The sequence below is a fragment of the Balaenoptera acutorostrata genome, chromosome 20 (assembly GCF_949987535.1).
Source record: "Balaenoptera acutorostrata chromosome 20, mBalAcu1.1, whole genome shotgun sequence".
Classification (NCBI taxonomy): Eukaryota; Metazoa; Chordata; class Mammalia; order Artiodactyla; family Balaenopteridae; genus Balaenoptera; species Balaenoptera acutorostrata.
Genome location: NC_080083.1, coordinates 57232183 through 57252559, shown reverse-complemented (window position 1 = coordinate 57252559; position 20377 = coordinate 57232183). Strand labels below are relative to the sequence as shown.

Here is a 20377-nt window from a genome sequence, read left to right as displayed (position 1 = left end):
TTTCCACGTGGACCTTGGTGGCATAACTTGCGGATTAAGAGTATAGACCGAGGAGTCAGACCTGCCACTTGCAGGCAGCAAACCCCGTGCTCTCTCCTCCTGTCCTTTGTAACATGGGGAGGATAGTACCTGCATCACTGACCCGTATGGGGCTGAAGTCCTGAGTACCTGACACAGAAGTGTTCAATAAAGCTCTTAGGTACTGAGCCCAGCTCCCTTGTCCCTTGCCAGCCATACTGCACGTGTACCACATACCTCTAGACTCGTTGAAGACCCCTGGTTTGGGTCCTCAGGCACCTAACCGGTCTCATAGCCTCCTGATGAGTCAAGTGGCTTCTTGTGAGCAAGCGCCTGCCACCATTCAGAAGCGGGAAATGGACTTGAATTCTGTAGGGCTTTGGGGAGGGCGTGGTCTCTGGTCCCCCGACTCCCCCAGGAAACTGAAGGACAGCCTTCCCCCGTCACAGAGCCACACTCAGGCCAGGCTGGGGAGCTCTGGAGCCAAGACCGAAGCTCAAGTATCCTAAGTGAGGGCATCGTGCCCCCTCCCCACACACGGGCCCCAGGAAAGAGGTGGTGTGGACCATGAGCCACTCAGGAAAGACAGAGGAAGAAACACAGCGATGGCAGCAGCAGGAGGGAACGGGGGAAGATAGTAGGAATTTCTACTGCTGAGATGTGACCAAAGGCCTCTCCCTGTGTCCCACCAAAATAAAAAAAAAAAAACAGCATTTGGGTGTCTGGGTTCACTGGCTGTGCTACACTGTCACACCCTTGTGTGTGATGACTGAACATCTGTGGCTTCACTCTCCCACACAGCCGGCTCCCTCCTCCCCTGCAGGCTTTCTGTCCTCCCCTTGATAGTGCAGGACCCTTCCTCGGTCCTCCTGCAGAGGGGCAGCAGGCATCCTTCCTGCCCGCACTCCCCATGGGACTCGCTTCTCCTCAGAATACATTCTTAGAGAAGGAGCAAGGCGGCCAGGAGCCCGGCCCCAGGAGCAGGATTGTCCCCTCCTTAGAGCCAGTAGGCAGCAGGCTCAGCTCCACACGTGGCTCTTAATTATCTTTCCAGTTCTTGGTTATTAATGATCTTGGAGAGCGAGCAGAGAGCAGCCTGGACCTCGCAACTCCTCCAGGCGTCACCTGCTGCAGCCTTCCACCCAGCACTGCGCTCAGACCCTGACCCAGGGAGCTCAGGTCCAGGGGCTGGTGGCCAGCGGTTAACCCTCTCACCTCCAGTGGCTGCAACCGAGGTCAAGCTCCCTTCCGCGGCACTGGCCTCTAGCACCCTCCTAGACTCACACTCACAACCTGTTTTTGAGCCCCACGATCCTGGACCTGGATCTGTGAAAATCCATGGGGCAGAGAATGTGAAACTGACTATAATGGGCTGGAGGGGCACCCATTCTTACGGTTGTCAGGCCCTCCAGCCAGGAACGGAGGGGTACTGGCAATTTCCGCCACTTTACCATTTCAGTGGCTCTCACCCCTAAAACCAAACAAAAAAACTTCCAGTTTTCATGGCTCCAGCCCCAGCAGTGGAATATTTGGAGACTGGAGAGGGGACCCAGCCTCCTGGGAGCCAGCAAGGAGCCGTGTGGGTAAGGGCACTGGGCCGTGGCCGCACGTGGTACTGGCATCCAGCACTGCCCTCCCCAGCCCCCTCCCTACTTCATGGAGTTAAGTTTCTGCCCTTCTTCACCCAAATTGCCGGGGACAACAAGGCCTTGGACTTCACAGGCTCACAGTTAGAAAAGGCTCTAACGGCACCAATTATGCTCACCGTGTTTGCCGAACGGATGGAAGGAGTGCTGGCTTGCTTTAGTCATTGTGGGGCTAAATGTAATCACAGAAGTGAAAGCATTGAAAATGGTAAGCAAGAGCCATCTTTTTAGATGGTTCACAGCCAATGACGTATGACAGAGGAAGGAGGTGGGGCTGAGAGCCCCAGAGGGAGGACAGAGAACTGAGATGTGGGACAGATTCTCTGACCTGGAGGTCTTTCCCTCACAAGGCTGAGCCGTGCCTGACCCCGGAAGCCACCCATGCCAGGTTTCCAGAGCCAGCAGGCAGTCCGAGCCCTGCACAGCCACCACGGGGTGAACACAGCTGGCCAGGGCCCAGGAGAGCCCGGCAGGTTCCCCACAACAGACCTCCCTCTGCCGTTTCCACCATAACATTGTCAGGCTCCCATGGGGGGCCCTGGCAGGGCAGAACCCCCAGAGCCCCTGGCATGAGCCCTTCTTTTCAAGGAAATTGAAGGATGAGCTCCATCCATCACCACCAGAGCCCCCGTGCTGAGCACATTTGTCTCATTTGGCACCAAGGCGGGCGGGAGCTGGCACTGAACACCAAGTGGCTTCTGCTGCCTGGAGCCCTCTCTCAGCCTTACCTCCCGGATACTCCACAAAGGGAGCTGCCCACCTGCTCTAGGCAGACACCCCATCTGGGATACTCCCATGATGCTCCTATTGCCTACCAGCTCTGGTGTGCCCCCTCCAGGGATGCAGAATGAGGCAGCCAGGACCAGTGGGTTGTAAAAGGTTTGTTTAATGTCCCAGCACTCGGAGGAGAAGAAACTCCAGCCAGCTGGAGCCAGGAGCAGGACCGCCCTGCCCCAACCCCGAGCTCCAGCCTCCATGCTCCCACACCAAGTCCCCAGAAGCCATGACCAGGGATTGGCTCACAGCAGGGCAGGGAGACCTCACTGCTCCCCGTGACTCCAGGCCAGGTGGGAAGTGATTTGCATAAGAAGATAGCAAAAGCCCAGCCCACACCAGGACCTGAGGCTGCTGAGGTCGCTGAGCTGACCATGGAAGACATCATCTGTCACTGGGTTCTCATGGCCAGGATTTCATGGCAGAAGCCAGAAAAGCCCGAGCCCACCTACCCCCTAATGCTGGCAGTGCCAGGCGGAGAATCCAACTGAGCAGGGACCAGAATAGCTGACACCTCACACTTCTGACTCCAAGCTGGAGATCCGCCTCCAGGTGCAAGGTCGGGGGAAGCCGTGCACCCCACAGGCCACCCTGCTGACCTCTTCCAGCCCCCCAGTGTCCCTGTATTCTGTGCTCAGCCCCAGGGTCCTGCCCCTGTGCCCCGGAGGCCCCCAAGCCCCAGGAAGCCAGGGGCCGTGGCTGGCACAGGGTGTGAGGTGAGGGCAGACAGCCCCCCAGCAAAGCGGCAGGTGGGCATGGGCGTGGAGGCAGGCGTGCTGTCCGTGCGGCCAGGGGGGGCACCCTGCCCACACCCCCTCCTGGCAGGCCTCCCGGTAGGACGGCAGCCGCATCGACTGCGCCTGCGTCCAGCGCCCGCAGGCCAGGCGGGCACACCGGGAGGGCTCCGAGCTGGGCCAGGCGAAGGCCTCGGTCACCGAGCTGGGCAGGGAAGCGTGGCGCGGGCGCGAACCTCGGGCCCAGGCCGCGCGCAGGAGAGCCTCCCGCCGGGCCAGCTGCTCCGGCCCGAGCAGCGGCAGGTCCTCGGGCTCGGGGGGCTCCGGGAAGAGGGGAAGGAAGGGGCACCCTGACCGGTGGGCTCGAGGGAAGGAGCTGGAGTGACCGCGCTCGGGCGACAGAGGGCGCTCCGGGAGCGCGCGCCGCTCGGAGGCCGAGAGGTGCCGCCCGCCGCGCCCGGCCACCAACGGCCACCGCGCCTCCCAGGACGGCCGGCCAGACACCCGGGAGACGTCGGGTAGGGAGAACCCGGGCGTCGGGGGGCGGCCCGCGGGCTGCGGGGCCCTACGCCCCAGCGCGGTGCGGCCCCCGCCCGGCGGCCCGCAGCCCGTGGGGCTCGGCTCGGGGGGCGGGCCGGGGGTGGGCGGCCGCGGACTGGAGCAGGCGGGCGGCGGGGGCGCACGGCGGCCGCCGCCCCAGCTCTCGATGGTGCGCGTGGCGCGGTCCAGGGAGCTGCTCACGCCCGCCGTGGTCACCATGTCGCGCGCCGCCTGCAGCATCTTGAGCACGCTGACCTGGGCCGGGCCGGCGGTGAGGTCCGGGCTGGGCGGCCGCGCGGGGCTGGCCAGGCTCTGCACCCCGCTGAAGCAGCTGTAGATGCCCTGGGCGGGAGGCAGGAGACCGACACGGCGTGAGCGGCGCCCGCCCTTCCGGGACCGCCCAACGCCCCACGCCCCACGCCCCACGCCCCACGCCCCACGCCCCACGCCCAGGTGGGAAGCATCAGCCCAGGTGTCTCTAAGCCCCAGGAAGTAACTAACATTTGTTAAGCGCCTACTGTGTGCCGCTGGGAGAGTTTACAGTGGAGCTCTCTGAGGCACCAAGAGGTTAACTCCTCCTAAAGTCACACAGCTTGTAAATGGCAGTGAGGACTCGAACCCCGGTCAGTCTGGCTCCAAAGTCCTGCCCTGCCTGTTGGAAAAGGGCTCTGCTTCTCACCTGCTGTGTGATGCTGGCAGGCCATGCCACCTCTCCAGACCTCAGTTTTTACATCTGTAAATGGGGCCATGGCCAGCTCTGGCTTAGCTGGGTTGCTGCCCCTAAAGCTGGGGCCTGTCTAGGGTGGAGTGGGCACCCACCCTGCTGAAGGCCAGCAGGAAGTCCAGCCGGGACGCGCTGGGCACCGAGTGGCGCAGCTTCCGGTACACCAGGTGCTCCCAGGCGAAGACCAGCAGGGCGAGCCCCATGGCCACGAGCAGCATGTAGAAGACGCCGGCCATGTTGTCGATGTCCAGCTTGCTGCTCATCACCTCGTTCTTCTCATTCTGGCAGATCCCCGAGAGCCACACCGTCTCCAGCTTCTGGGTCTCCCCTGGTGGGGGCGAGGCACACCTGGCTCAGGAAGGACCCTTCCGGTGCTCACCCAAGCCTGGAGTGAGGAGGGGTCTGGGGCCAGGGTACCACCCCCATGTAGGACCACACAGGGATCCAGCCCAGGAGGGGAGGATGGGGGGAGGGGGTGTCCATGAGCAGGGAGGAAGGAGAGCAGAGTGGGAGCTTGGGGGGGAATGCCAGCCTCTGACATGCCCACCTCCCACAAGCCCACACTCCACATGCCCAGCAAAGGCTTGTTGACTGCATAAATTTTATCATTCATTTATTCATCAAATACTTATTGATCACCTCCATGCCAGGCATGGAGCTGGGCACACAGAGACAAAAGGCCTAGGCCCCCAAGGAGGCTGCAAGCACTTTCATTGTTATCACTCGCAGTATTCTATGGCACTGATGGAAAACCAGACAGTTATTTATCTAATAGGGTTGGGACTCTAAATTCAAAGCTCTCTCTGGGTGTTGAGGCAGCCCAGCCGGACCGCTCACACATGTGAGCCCCCGGGGTACCAAGGCAAACCTGGGTTCTGGCTCTGGGATTAGGCAGGCTGTTGGCACTACCCCAGGTCATCTCAATATGGCAATGGAGGGGAGGGGTCTTGGGGAAAAGTAAAGGAGTTCAGATGCCCCCAACCTCCACTGTGTGGCCCGTCTTCCCATCCTGCAAGGACGCCCCAGCTATTTCCTGCTCCCTCCCGGCAAACCAGTCCCTCCCCACGTCTCCATCCAGCTGCTCCTAATACCCCCCGCCCAGCCACTGCACCCACCTCTCACCCCCAGAGACCTCTCTCCGCGCCGGCGGGCCCTGGGCACTCAGAGGACAGTGGTGGAGATGTTGACCAGCCATCGGGCAGCTGTACCGACCACGGGCTCTGTGGCCCACCTGGGACCCGCCCCAGCCCCCATCAGCAGCTGCACCCACCGTCCCCCAGGAACTGCAGGAGCGCCAGGTCTATGGCCCGCTTCCAGTGGGAGTCCTTCTGCATGGCGATGCCATAGCCGGTGGTGGCAAAGACCTTGCCAGAGCCGATGGTGACCAGCTTGCAGCCCTCGTCCTTGCCCGCCATGTAGTTGAGGACAGCAGCGTCATAGATGAAGGCATCCAGCTTCCTGGGGACAGGCTAAGCCCTCAGGCCAGGGATCAAGTGGGGTTCAGGGCACCAAACCTGGGGCCCGACAGGGGTCTGGGCCACGTGAGCCCACTGACCACCACCCAGGAGGGATGGATGGGCAGAGCCTTCTCTAGTTCTCTGTGGTCCTGATGCAGAGAAGCCCCCTCCCACAGCTTCGGAACCCCACCTACCCTCCTCCTGCCCCCAGAGGACACACCCTCTCTGCCCTCCAGGCCCCTAAAGGTCCTAAGAAGGTCACAACCAACACCTGAGGGCAAGGCTGAACCTTGGTCAATACCACAGCTGCGTCTCTGGGCTCTGGTGGGCGTCCTCAAGCTTCACTCTGCCCCGAGACCTCCTCCCCCGCTCCCCGGGGGTCCTACACGGCAACCCAGTCTCACCGTCCCACCTTGGGTCTCTCGGGGAGACACGTGGGTAGAGACAGTCAGAGGGTGGGTGCAGGACTGCGGACCCACCCCATCTTGAGGCTGCTAAGCGCGTCCTCCACTGAGCGCTGGTTGAACTTGACCATGTGGGTGTGCATGTCGCGGTAGTTGCTGCGGATGTTCCGCTCCGTGCTGCCGTTGGGCACGGTGCCGAAGCGGAAGGGCGGGTACTGATCCTGAGGCCGCTGGAACTGCGTGCAGAGGGCAGCCGCCATTCATAACCCCTCCTCCGACCCTCCAGGCGCCCCCGGCCCCGACCCCATCCCCCTGGTCTGGACTTGAATAGCGAGCGCAGCATGGTCTTAGAGACTGTCCAGCCCACGCCTGTGTTTTACAAATGGGGAAACTGAGGCCGGGACGGGGAGAGACTTACTCAAGGCCACTTAGTCCGTGGACCTGAGCCGTCTCTCCCCGTCCCCGTCCCCAGCCCCCTCGTCCCCAGGCTCCCCGGCTTCTTCCTGCTCCCGCCTCCACTTCAAATTCCACTGATTCCAACTGTCCTGTGTCCCACCCAAGGCCTGCCCCTGGCTGCGGCATCCCCCCCACCCTCCAACAGCACCCTCTGGGGCTCCAGAACCTTCTTGTCACTGAGGCCAGACACAGTGTCGATGTACTGCTCCTGGATCATGAAGGCGGCCAAGTTGGCAGTGTAGCTGGCGAGGAAGATGACGGCAAAGAAGGCCCAGACCAGGACCATGATCTTGCTGGTGGTGCCCCGGGGGTTCTCGATGGGCACCGAGTTGTTGAAGACCAGTGCCCAGAGCAGCCACACAGACTTGCCGATGGTGAAGGACGGGCCCCCAGACTCTGGGGGTGAAAGGGGGGACACTGGTGCCTCTCTTGCCCGGCACAGAGGGGATCAGGTTCAGCCCACCCGACTCCACAGCTCCTGTCTCCGCTCCGTCCCGGGTGGAGACCCCGTCCCTGGCCATCCCCATCCCCGGGCACGTCAACTCACCTTGCTTCTCTCTCTCTCTCATGTATCTGATTGGCCCCCTGCATACTGTCTGAAGGCCAGGGACCTCCCCCACGGGGCATTCTCTGAGAGGCCCCCCTGGCCCTGAACCCACCCCTCCTGGAAGTTCCAGCCCTGCCCCTGCTCCCAGGCCCAGGTGGGAGCTGACTCTTGCCGCTGGTGAGGCTCCGGTTGTAGCTGACGGGGCTGAAGTACTCGAACGTGAAGACGGTGATGGCCACCACGGTGAGGCACATGACAAACATCATTACCCACACGGCAGGGCTGTAGGGCTCTGGGAACAGAGGGAGGAGGCTGAGAGGCGTTGGCGCGGTCTCTCCCCCCAGCAGCTCAGGAGTTCTGGGTGCAGACAGGTGGGGCCTTGTGGTCATCAGCCCCGTGGACTGAGCTGCGGGGTCTCTGACTCTCAGAGCAGTGGAGCCCCAGGAGAGACGCCCTCCCCCAGGGAGGTCAGGCTCCCCAGCATTCCTGGTCTCTCCCCTCCATCTGCCCTGGGCCAGGGTCCCATCACCCATCACCCACCCTAGGAAACCTCCCTTTGACTCCGCATCTCCCCTGGCTCTCATTCTCCCTCTTCCCCCCACTTCCTTTCACAAAAGAGGGCCAGCACCCCATGCTATTTCCCTTTCGCCTCCCATCCCCCTGCTTCTGCCTGCAACCTCTTCCACCCCTCAGCCCCTGAGGGTGGCCCCCCAAAGCCACAGGAGCAAGCTCAGGGGCAGGCCCTCTGCTTTCCTCCTCTCCTTCCTCGCCGCCAGCACCGCTGCCCACGCTCCTGGGTCTGGAACTCCACCCCCCCACCCCCACCCCCGGGCCCAGCATGGGTGAGCTGCTTGGAATCAGAGCTCTGAAGCCAAGTCTTACGCCTCATCCTACTGACACAGAAACTGAGGCCTGAGGGGCTGGGGAGACCGACCTGAGGTTTCTGACAAAATCATTTCAGTCTCCCTGAGTGAGAAGTCATTACTGCCCAAAGCATTTGCTCCTTTGATACAATGCCCATCCTGCGAAGTGGAGTTTATTGCCTTCCCTGTGGCTGAGGAACCCTGCTCAGAGAGGTTCAGTGACTTGCCCAAGGCCACACAGCAGGAAGAGGCAGACCTGGGATTCCCTCTTCTGCTCCTGGTCGAGAGGCTCACCTGTCCTCAGGGCTCTTTGAACCATCCCACACTGCAAGTCCCACCTGAACTTCTGACTGGGCGCTCTGGGAAGGCCAGGACTATGGCCGGATCCCAGTACCTAGCATGGGACCTGGCACAAGGGAGCTGCCCAAGAAATGCTGAATTCCTAATCAAGTCAGACACTAGCCCGGCTTCCCATGCTCTGGGTTGGCTCCTCGAACTCCCCGTGAATCTTCTCCCTTTGTCCCAATGTCCCAGCCCAGGAATTCCCTGGTGGTCCAGTGGTTAGGACTCTGCGCTTTCACTGCTGAGGGTGCGGGTTCAATCCCTGGTCAGGGAACTAAGATCCCACAAGCCATGAGGACAAAAAATGAAACCAAAAACCAAAAACAATGTCCCCGCCCACCAGGCACCTCGTGAAGGCAGCCGGCCTTCCTGGTTTTCCTGTCCCTCACGACAGCACCACCCTTTACCCCGCCCTCCCCATCCCCCGCCCTCACCGAGCACCCAGGCTCAGGACTGAACCTGGACGTCACCTCTCCCCTCTCCGTTCTACTCACCTATCATAGCTCAGGCCTCTGGCTAACCTCCAAGGCACCCAAGGCTGCAGTGCTGCCCTCTGAGGGTCCACCCCAAGCTCCCCATCTCCACCCATGCTCCACACGTCCACTTCGTGGGCCCCTCTGCACTATCCCTGCCCACCCCGAGCCGCACCCAGGAAGGCCGAGGGGGAGACGGTGCCGTTGCTGCGAGCCACCATCACGCTGATGCCCGTCTCCACGAAGGGCACAGAGAAGTCCACGATCTCGGAGCGCTCCTCATTGATGGTGAGGGAACCAATGGCCATGTCTGCCCGCTTGTAGTACACCTGGGGGTCAGGCCCGGACAAGAGGAGGGGCTCCCGCAGGCTGGAGCACTCCCCCACGCCCCTCCCAGCCCCGCACCCAGCACCCACCAGCTGAGTCAGTTGTTCCCACTTGGGTCCTCAGAGCTCCACTTTCAGTACTGACCCCAGGGGTCATCACTGGTGCCAGCACAGTGCCCCTGCCAGTTCGGAGACCCTTAGGAGCTGGGCCTGGGTCCCACCCTGACTGATCCCCAGAACAGGAGGAAACACCTAAGGAACATAGCGGGGTGGCTGATGGATGGATGGGGCCCAGGACAGCAGGCGGGCAGGTGGGCGGGCTCAGGTGGCCTGGGGGCGGGCCTACCTCCCCGATCATGCCGTTCCACACGCCGCGCACCCTCTTGCCATGCTTGCCGTTGGTCACCAGGTACAGGTCGTAGGAGAACTTGACCACCTTGGCCAGCTTCTTGAGGATGTCGATGCAGAAGCCCTTACAGCAAAGCTTGGTGTAGGGGGCCGTGTCACCACTGCTGCCACCAAGAGACCAGCAGGGGTCAGAGCCAGCGGCTCCTCCCAGCCTGGCGGGTGGACGCCCACCCCTATACCCAAGCATAAGACACACACAACGCCCGCCATCGCACGGCGGCACGCGGCTCACACCGGGCCTCCCCGGGGTTCTCGCGGACCTGAAGGTGTGGTTGCCGTGCCGGCGGCAGGGCACAGTGCTGGGCACGCAGCCGCCTGTGCCAGGGTCGGGGCTCTCCACGATGACAAAGGGCCGCTCTTCCAGCGTGGCCACCGTCAGGTGCCGGCTGTCCACCACGGGCTGCAGGGAGGCACTGTAGCGAGGCCACACCGGGTACTTCATGTGGAGGACACCATGGTCCCAGCGCCCCACCTGCAGAGGGTGACCGGCCTCAGCCCGGGACCTTCAGCCCCACTAAGCCCACGCTATAGTTGGGGCCGCTGGGCAAGGCCTGCCAGGACCAAGAATCCCCCCACCACATCTAAGGTCACTTGGGGCAGGACGAAGCAGGGCCTGGGGCGGGAGCATCTGGAGAACAGGAGAGTCGGGGCAAGGGGCTGGGCAAGGGGAGGGCTCCCTGCAGCCTGCCCGGCTTCTGGTCCCTGCACTTTCCCGTCCAGCCTCCACACTGCTGCTGACTCACGGCATCTTCCTAAAGCCCAGACCTGAGCCTGTCACACCGCACTCATTCCCCCAAGCTTCACATAAAGTCCTTAGCCCAGCACTCAAGGCCCTTCACGGGTCCAATTTACCTCCATCACCCTACCCTTCTTCCCCAGTCTCCACACCTCCAAACGCATCACTTAAAAATGCTCCAGGGGAGTTCCCTGGCAGTCCGGTGGTTAAGACTCAGCGCTTTCACTGCCATGGGCCCTGGTTCAATCCCTGGTCGGGGAACTAAGATCCCAAAACTCTAAACCCTCCTTCCCCTCAGTCTATACCAGGCTACTATCCCTTCCCGATGGGCTCCTACTCAACCATCCATTGCCCAGCCCAAATGTCCCAACTTCTGTGAAGCCTTCCCCAGTTTCCTCCTCTGAAGGCAGAACTAATTTCTGCCCTTCCTCTCTATCCCCCTAATGCTTTGCAAACATTTTTTCTTAAGCACTGACCTCCCCAAATTCTATTTGTTTACGTGTCCGTCTAGCCAGCACAGCTGTGGGTTACTCCTCCAGGGGCAGGACTGTGTAATAAGAGTGCTTGATAAGTTCTATAGTGAAGGGTGTTGTGGGAGCCCGGAGCAGGGCTGCCTCAGACCCCCTGGGGGACCTGGAAGGCTTCTCAATGGAAATGTTTCAGCAGAGACCTGAAGGATGAGGGGCAGGATGAGGGACAGAAGGGACTCTCTGGTCAGCTGTGGGACAAGAGGGGGGGATAAAATGAAAGGATACCGAGGGCCCCTGGGCTCACCCCCTTCTCACCATCTCCCAGAGGCGGTGCCGGTTGAGGGCGATCACCACCATGGTGGGCTGGACCAGGTACCCACCAGGGCTGAAGGAGAAGTCCCGGCCCTCCCAGGTGACATTCAGTAGGTGCCTGCGAGGGGGGAGAAGCCAGGGTCCCCTTAGCCCTGACCAGGACCAGATGTGCCCTCCCCCACCTTCTGCCTCATCACCGCCACCAACAGGTAGCATTTGTGTAATTATTGTTCTGTTTCCCTGTGTTGACCCCCGAGATCCTCACCACACGCTCACACCCCGCTCTTTTCTCAGATGAAGAAACAATGGCCCAGAGAGGTGAGGTCACTTGGCCCCAGGCACACACCTAGTGGGAGGTGTGACCGGTGAGCCCAAACTCACGGCCACTCGTGGCCATCCTATGCCCTGGGCAGGTGCCCACCTGTAGAAGGCCTTCCGGGCAGGGCTGACAGGCCCAGGGTGGCCGCGGCACTCCCCAGCCGGGGCGGGCAGGGCGCCGTGCTGGCGCCGGTAGCCGTGGGCGCCGAGGGCCAGGATGGCCACGCCGTCGCGGACCTTCTGGCGCAGGCTGAGGCGCCAGCTCTCGGTGACGACGCTGATGAGGCCCACGGGGAAGGAGGCGGGGGGCGCGTCGGTGCTGCCCAGCGCCAGGTTGGGCACCAGCCACACGTGCCTGGGCCCCACCAGGCCGGCCTGGGCCGCCTCGGCGAAGAGCACCTCGGCCTCCTCGCGCGAGCAGTAGGCCACCAGCACCGGGGCGTCGAGCTGGCGCAGCAGGCGCTGGGTGTGGGCGCGCGTCCCGCCGGGGCCCAGCTCCAACGTGAGCACGTCCAGCAGCCGCCAGGCCACGTAGCTGGCGTCGGCGACGGCGCGCACGCTCTCGAGGAAGAGCGCGTGGCCCGGGTGCAGGCTGGTGATCACGGCGAACGCGCTCCAGTCGTACTCCTCCAGCACCTTGAACAGCACCTGCAGCTGCTGCTCCAGCGACACGCCCAGTTGCAGGAAGGCGGAGCCCGGCTCCTAGGGGGAGGGGTGGGGCCTGAGCGGGGGGTGGGGCGAGCCGAGTCCCGCTCCGCCCCAACTTCCACTCCCTCCGCCAACCCCCACACGCCCTTGCGTCGGAAGGTGCTGGGCGTCCCGGGAGCCCTAGTCTCGCGATAACCTCCCTCGCGCCCGCCCGCCCGCCCCGCATGTGGTTCCCAGCCCCTGCCGCCCATTGGAATGGCCTGGAGAGATTTTTAAAATATTCGTGCCTGACCAAGGCTGGACCGCAAACCAGCAGCGGCAGCAGCAGCAGCTGGGAGCTTGCAGGAAATGCAAATTCTCGGGCGCAGTGCACACCTGCTGGATCAGAATCTCTGAGGATGGCGCCCGGGAATCTGTATTTCAACAAGCTCTTCAGGTGACTCTTGAGCCCGCTAGTCCAGACCAACTGAATGGGAATCTTAGAAATGGTACACTGGGTGTCTGTATTTTTCTAAAGCACTGTGAGGGTGGAGAACCACCGTGCTGAGAGCTAATGTCAGGCCCACAGGTAACTGGGAAAGCACCATCCTCTATGGAGCCCTGGGGATGAGAATATTCTTCCTCTCTACTGCCTCTGCCCCCACAAACGCCCAGGACACTGCAAGATCGAGCCTGGGCTAGCACAAGCCTCTCCTAGCTGTGGGTTCCCTGCTGCCACTGCAGCCCCTCCAAGATTTCACCACACTGCGACTGTCCCAATCTTTTAAAAAAGCAACTCCGAGAAAACTCTACAGGACAAGTAACCCAGTTCCTTCAACAAACAAATCTGCAAGGAAAAAAGAGAGAGATGGAGGAGGAGCCTTGAGAGGGAAGACTCCTAAGTCATACCAACCAATCGCCACGTGGGAACCTAATTTGGCTCCTGATTCAAGTCAACAGACATAAAAAATAAACATTTATGAGACAATGCGGAAGATTTGAACACTGCCTGGATATTTTATGATGTTAAGGAATTTTTATTATTTTTTAGATGTGATGATGTATGGTGGTTTTATTATTTTGTAAAGTCCTATCATCTAGAGATGTGTATTGAAGTATTTATGGATGGAATAAATATTGTGTCTGGGCCTTGCTTCACAATGAAACAGAAGAGGAGAAGTGGGTGGGGGTAAGGATGAGGCATGGTTGGCCTGGGCTGGATAGGGGATACATGGGGTCATTATACTCTTCTACTTTTATGTATGCTCGAAATTCCCCATAATAAAAATATAATCATAAAAGAAAGGCAAATCAGATCAGTCTCCCCTCAACACCTTCTTCAGTTCCTCACTTACTTAGGGCAAAATCCAAATGTCTTCCCGTGTGGTTGGGACCTCACCTCCCTCTCCAGGCTCCTCTCTGTTCCTCAAAAACTCTGTGCTCCTTCTCACCTCTGGATGTTCACACCACCTGCTCCCTCCGCCGGGGACACTCTCCCCCAGTCCACCCCACACACATACCTTGTCAACCCCCCTCATCCTCCAGGTCTCGGCTTAGGTGTCATTTCTTAGGAGACCTTCTCTGACCAACCCCAGACCCAGAAGGGGTCCCACTGGACTCCCTCGGGGCATCCTGTGTTTTTCCTTCAGGACTAGGATCCCAGCTATGATTGCTAGTGAATGTGTGTTTAGAACTTTCTCCCCACAGGACAGCAAGGGCGTGACCTGCCCTTGGATGCTCTCCCCTGCAGGCCAGCTACATCAGATCCCACACCCAGCCTGGCCCTGCACTTCTGGGTCTGGAGCCTGACCACGGAAGGCCAGAAAAACAGGTAGAAGGTGGGCGAGGGCTGCCCCAGAACCAGAGGTGGGTTTGGTACCTGCCCATCCCTCATCCAGACACAAATGTGAAAGCAGCTCAGAAAGTTTATCTTCTAGAACATAGGAACATCATTCCCACAGCCTTCTCCTCCCTCACCCATGCCTCCCTCAGCCCTCACCCCCTTGCTGGGCCCACCCAATCCCAGTTTCCCAGGACCTAAGTGTCTCCCTGGCCCAGACTCAGCCCCTCTCCCCCAGCCCCAGCCTGGCTCCAGGCTCATGGGATGTAGGGACATGACTTTGAATGGGCACCTTGGGGGTGAGGACCACAGCAGAGCCCCCACTGATGCTGAGGATAGGCACGTGGGCCTGGAAGGAGATGAAGTCGAGGATCTGGGCCACGGCCTCGGTGTCCACGTTGTCCTCAAAGACGATGCCGTGGACCCGGGCAGTGCCCAGGAGCCCGCAGATCTGGGTGAGAAGACTGCTGGGGTTGCTGTCGTTGACACCCACAGTGAGTGGCTGGATCTCCAGGGGCAGGTCCAGGAAGCTCTGGGGGGTGAGGCGGGTACGGGCCTGGGCCTGCGGTGGCCCCGAGCTGCCAAACACCACGGCCACCGTCACAGCCTGCTCGCCCTGTGCCGGGCCCAGCCCTGCCCAGGCACCGAGGAGGGAGGTGAGCAGGAGGGCCGGCCCCAGGGCCCCACCCATGTCCACTGGAGGGTCCTGCGGAGAGACCAGGATAGGCACAGGGAGGGGGACAGAGGCACGGAGAGAAAAGATGAATGACAGAGAGGAGGCAAAGGCCAGAGTCAGAGGGACACACACCCAGAGGATGAAAGAGAAGAGGGAGAAACCTCCCTCCACAAAGAGAGGCAGAGAGAGGGGGAGAGAGACAGACAGACACAGACAGACAAAGAGAAAGAGACAGAGAGGTTAGCTGAGCGTCCAAGCGCAGCCCAGAGGGCAGGACCTGGGAAGAATGTGACCAGATTAGGTGCTCACTACTTCCATTCTACTGTTGAACATCAGGCTTGGCTAGAAAGGCCAGACCTTTGGAAACATCCATCTGGGTTCTGACCCAGGAAGGTTCACAGCAAATGCTAATCTGGTGGGACTTCCCTGGTGGCACAGTGGTTGGGAGTACGCCTGCCAATGCAGGGGACACAGGTTCAAGCCCTGGTCAGGGAAGATCCCACATGCCGAGGAGCAACTAAGCCCGTGCGCCACAACTACTGAGCCTGCGCTCTAGAGCCCGCGAGCCACAACTACTGAGCCTGCGTGCCACAACTACTGAAGCCCGTCCGCCTAGAGCCTGTGCTCCACAACAAGAGAAGCCACCGCAATGAGAAGCCCGCGCACCACAACAAAGAGTAGCCCCCGCTCGCCACAACTAGAGAAAGCCCGGGCGCAGCAAGGAAAACCCAAAGCAGCCAAAAATAAATAAATAAATTTATTTTTTTAAAAAATGCTAACCTGGTACCAAGTGCATGGATATGAGTCAGAGAGACCTGAGTTCAAGTCCCAGTTCTGCCACTTACTAACTGTGTGATCTTGGGGAAGTTGCTTAGCCTCTCTGAGCCATGATTTCTTGCCTGCAGTAATCACAGGACCTACTTCACAGCAGTGGGAGGGCTAACCACTGTTATCAGTATCCTTATCCTATAGGTGACAGCCCCACAGCCAGGTAAAGGAAGGCAGCTCTTGTAACACACACACACACACACACACACACACACACACACACACACCCCTTCTCCATCCTAAACTGAATCTAACATCACCAAGGGCCCCTCCCTTCATAATCCTACTTGGCACAAAGCCCCCTCCTCCTGGGCACTGGATATCCCTACTCTACCCTCCGTGGCCTCAATTAGTAGCAGCTCTTCCACAGCAGGAGTGTGTCCCCACTGATTTGTTCAGGGCTCGGGGTCACCTGAAACCCCGAGGTATCTCACACATGATCTGCCACCCTCGGCCATCGCTGGTGTGAGGGATTTTTTAACCTTCCCCAAGGGCCTGACGTGTATCCCTGCAAAACAAACGTCACTGCTTTTGGACAAACAGCCACACCGGTGAATGGTACCCATGGATGCAGCTCTCCCTCCCAGCTGGCCATCGGCCACAGCTTTGCCACCCTCTCCAACTCCATCACATCCCCAGTGAAACTTCTGAACAGGGGAGAGCCAAATGGTGACCAGGCTGGGCTTGGTTTCATTTCAAAATGAGAAGACAGGATTTTTGGCAGGAGAGAGCATACTGTGCTCATTTTTGTGCCCTTGAAATCTCCCTCTGTGTATGGTTTCCCAGTACACTGACTTAGAACGTCAGCCCGGAGGCGTGTGATTCTAGGGTGGGAACCTAAGCGTGCCGTGCCCACCACTACCTCCAATCAGGGATTTCAAATTACACCTGCAAAGAGCACAGTCGGGCTCATTTCTGCCTTTGCAAGGCCTCTCTGTGCTCATCTCTGCCCACCTCTGTAGGTTCCCCATCCTCTGGGAAGCCCGAAGCTTCCCCCACTTACGCCTCCCAGCTCTGAGCTCTAGAACCGTGCCATCAAATACAGCAGCCACCAGTCACGTAGGACTACTGGGCACTTAAATGTGGCTCGTCCAAACTGAGGTATGCTGTGAAGTGTAATATGCACGCTGGAGAGTGAAGACTTTGTATTACAAAAAGAAAATCTCTCACTAATATTTTTGTATGGATTACATGTTGAAGAAATATTTTAGCTACATTGAGTTAAACAATATAGTGTTAGAATTCATTTCACTTTTCTTTTTCCTTTTTCTAATGTGCCTACATGTGGCTCTCGTTTTGTTTCTTTTGGACCACATGACTCTAGATGAAGGACCCAGGTCCTCCCTCAACTCCGAGGGGGAACTGCCCCTAGAAACTCTCCCTGCTGGGAAGGTGTCCTCCAGGACTGGAGTTGAGGAGGAGAGGAAGTTGGTGCAGGTCTTGCCTCTCCCCAGGAGGGATTGCAGAAAGCTCCTGGAGGGAGGGGCCCCAATCAGGCCAGTCTCTGAGCTTCAAATATCAATGGGCAGATTCCAAGAGATTCAGGCTCCAGAGTCTGAGCACCACGTGGCATCCAGCCTCCCCCGCAAGGCAGGAGGTCATCCCCGAGCCCTGGCCTGATCCAATCTCCCACTTGCCTCCCCCTGGCCTCCCATCCACCCACCCCCGCCTGCCCCACTGGCCTGGAACAGTCCTCTGGCCACTGCACCCCTCCTCAAAGAGCACAGCTGCTCCCTGGTGCCCACAAATGAAGTCCAGACACCTGGGTCCCATGGACAGAGCCCCATGCACCCCAACTGTCCTCCCCTCCCTGCACCCCACACTCCCTCCAGTCTGGTGGCCAGACAGCTCCCGCTGTCCTCACCCCCAGGCCTTTGCTCTGCTGTTCCCTCAGGCTACAATGTCCTCTTCCCACTGCCTCTCTCTTGTCTACAGGACAAATTCCAGAATTTTCAGAGCCCCACCTAAATCCCTCTCCCACAGAGCACCTGCCTTAGTGCATGGCAGCTCTGGAAACACGGATGAGAAGACAGAGGGTCGGGGTCTGGCTCTAAGCCAGTTGCCCTTCTCCCCCACCCCCAGCCCCCCCCTCCTGGGTTGGGGAGCTCCTGGCTATGCCCCTGCGATGGCTCCCTCCGTCATTTTGCCCCCTGTTGCAGGAATTTGCCCACTGCATGACGCCCCCACCCCATGCTGGCCTGTTGTCCTAAGGACCTCTGCCCACCCACTTGCCGTCCACACCTTTCACAAACGTGCTGTTAATACCTGATGAACACCCGGACCCCCAAAAAGCCCGGCGGAGAGTGGCAATGGTGACGCTTCCGGGACACTCAGCATCACCTTGAACGGCCTGAGCACCTCCACGAGCTTAGGGCTCTCCTCTTCCCCCTGCTCCCCCAATCCCAGGCAGGCTCCCGCACACGGACGTGCACACGCACTCACACTCCAGACATCTGATGGCCGCCCCCTCTTCTAGGCCGGGAGCCTCGGTCCCAGGAGTCGGCCTAACCCACCAGCCGCGCTGTTTCCCGGGAGCCCAGGGACCCCGGCTGCGCGGCTCCTCTGGATCCACTGCCCTCCGAGTGAGCGGCCTCGGCTTTGCCGTCGGGTTTCCCTCCCTCCATTTTGCCGAGCTAAGACCTGAACCCAGGCGCCAGGGGAGAAGACCACCCCTCCACCTTGCCCCCACTGGCGCGGTCATCGAGGTGTCCCTCCTCCAAGACGAACCCGCCCCCCCCCAAGCTGATTCCTCCCGGAACCCCCGGGGGAATCTCTTACACTCGGGCTGTGAAGTTCGGGGTATTTTTAGGCCAGCGATAAATAATTCATAGGGAACGTGGCATCGGGCTCCCCCCGCGGGAGGAGGGGGCGCGAGCGGCGAGAGCCACCGTCACCCGCGGCTCAAGGACACTCGCGATGCGGCGGCAGCAGCGGCGGCAACTCCGGGCGCGGGAACCCGCGCCACGCCTCCTGGCGGCCAAACTGGGCACCACGCACTCCGCGCCCCCCGCCTCGCTGCTACCCTCTGCGGGGGTCCCGGCTCCCAGGCCCCCATCCCCACTGCCTCAAGCTGGGTCGCCACCCCAAGCCCCGCGGGTGGGGGGCGCCGAGTTCGCCTGGCAGGCGGGGCTGTAGGCGGGTACCAGCGCAGCCCTGCCCTAGGGCGAACCCAGGAGTCCGGTTCCCGACCTACGCAGTCCCCTTCACGTTCCTCTTCGAATTCCTAACGGGGTTTAGGAGCAGGTTGGAAACGGACTGGCGCAGCCAGAAACTAGACGGGCTCTGAGATGGAGCAGACGAGCTCCTCGCCCCCGCCCAAGTTCCTTTCCTCAGTTTCTCCATAGCCCGGGTCGGATCGAGCCAGGGCGGTGCCACTATCAGAGGGCTGGGGACTGAGCCCGAAGTTCCGACGGGTGAGCAGGACAAGGACAAGTGGGGTGAGCGTCAGGGCCCTGCGGGAATTCCCCCTTCGCTCACCCAGCAGGACCTTGGGATGGGCCGTGGGACGCACCCTTGGCGATTTTCTGGCCACTGGGTGCTTTTGCCTTCCTATGGCCCTGGCCCTGCCCACCTAGGCCTGGCACGAACCGCCTTCTGCCGCAGGAGGCTCAGTGGCTCCGCTTCCCCGCCGTCGGGGATCCTGGTCGAAGCCCCGGGGGACCAGAGCAACACGCTGGTGGGGCAGCCAGGGCCCAGCGCACCCGGGCTCTCGGCTCTCCCAGGTCCTCTTCGCCCACCCTTCCTTTCCCCTCTTCGGAGCCTGGGTCCGCCGGGCGCGGGGCCAGCATTTGGGAAGAGCCCACCACCCGGTGAAGCCCACGCTGATTTCCTGAGGTCAGAGGAGGGAGCGCTCTACCGAAGGAAGAGCTGGGAGGGGAGGACCTGGGGGACTTACAGCCGGTGAAGGGGCGGGGGTGTGAAGGCAGCTGCGCGCGGTAGGTGCTCAGCAGACCTCCGGGAGCAGGGGGCCGGGCTCCTGGAGCCACCGACAGCCCCCTTTCGTCCTCTCTGCTCCGTGCCCTCTCCAGCCCCCTTCGCTCTGGCCGAACCCAGCCGCGGCCCCAGCTCCCAGCCCCGCTCCCCAGCCCCCGACCGGCTTCCAGCAGCAAGTTTCGGGGCCCGCAGCCCAGACTCCCACGTCCCCGCACCGCACCCTCCCCTGCGGTGCCGCGGCGCCGGGCGAAAGAGCTGGAGGGCTCGGCGACCCAGGAGACGAACGTCTTGGGCGCCTCGCCCGCGTCCTTCCCTCGCGCCCGCCGCGCGCCTGTCACCTCGGCCTCTCTTCCTCACCTCCTCTCCGCCCGCCCGGGTCCAAACCCCAGGCCCGGTCCCCGAGGGTCCCGGTCCCCCGGCGCCCCCTTCCTGGGGTTCCCTGCGCCCACCAGACTCTCCCCGGTGCCGCGCCATCTGTCTCCGCCGTCCTTGCCCGCGCGGCGCCTGAGCCCAGCCCCAAGTTGGCGGCGAAGTTGGCGCCCCCGGCTCGGCGCCCGCCACTCACCGGAGGGAAGGGGCGCTGCGCCCGCGCCCAGAGCCCGCGCCGGCCGCCTCCCGCGCGCTGCATGTCCCCGCGCCTCGGCTCAGCGCGCTGGCGTGTGCTGTCCTAGCCCGGCGGGCGCCTTTGCTAGGGCGCCGCGGAGCCGGTGCCCGTGGCGCGGCCTGGCGGGCTGGGCCGGGCCCGCCCCCCGCGCCCCTCTGGTGGCCCGCTCGGCGCCCGGCTCCGTCCCGGGCTGGGCTGCGCGCCGCTCCCAGGCTTCCAGGGCTCGCCCACCGGCTGTAGCGGAGCGCTTGCCGCCGCCGCCACCCGCACGGACCCGCCCCACCGGGTCCCGCAGCCTCCGCCCCGCCCCGGCCCGCCTCG

At 61.4% G+C, this 20377-nt stretch overlaps 1 protein-coding gene across 8 annotated transcripts; it reads right to left on the bottom strand.

Moving 5' to 3' along the window:
- Window positions 1-2534: 2534 nt before the first annotated feature.
- On the bottom strand, window positions 2535-20300 carry GRIN2C (glutamate ionotropic receptor NMDA type subunit 2C). 8 transcript variants are annotated; one of them, XM_057536943.1, is made up of 13 exons: window positions 20018-20300; window positions 14308-14721; window positions 11652-12250; window positions 11234-11348; window positions 9973-10184; window positions 9651-9816; window positions 9154-9307; window positions 7467-7592; window positions 6920-7149; window positions 6373-6533; window positions 5707-5894; window positions 4532-4764; window positions 2535-4054 (listed from the first exon to the last, which is right to left on the bottom strand). In XM_057536943.1, the coding sequence occupies exons 1-13, from the start codon at window positions 20078-20080 to the stop codon at window positions 2954-2956; spliced, it is 3762 nt and encodes a 1253-aa protein (XP_057392926.1). In that variant the 5' UTR covers window positions 20081-20300; the 3' UTR covers window positions 2535-2953. The 8 variants fall into 8 exon arrangements, with proteins under 8 accessions (XP_057392926.1, XP_057392923.1, XP_057392924.1 ...); XM_057536940.1 differs by lacking the exon at window positions 20018-20300 and adding an exon at window positions 19810-19951; XM_057536941.1 differs by lacking the exon at window positions 20018-20300 and adding an exon at window positions 19810-19950 and having other exon boundaries at window positions 9651-9813.
- Between the last annotated feature and the right edge of the window lie 77 nt (window positions 20301-20377).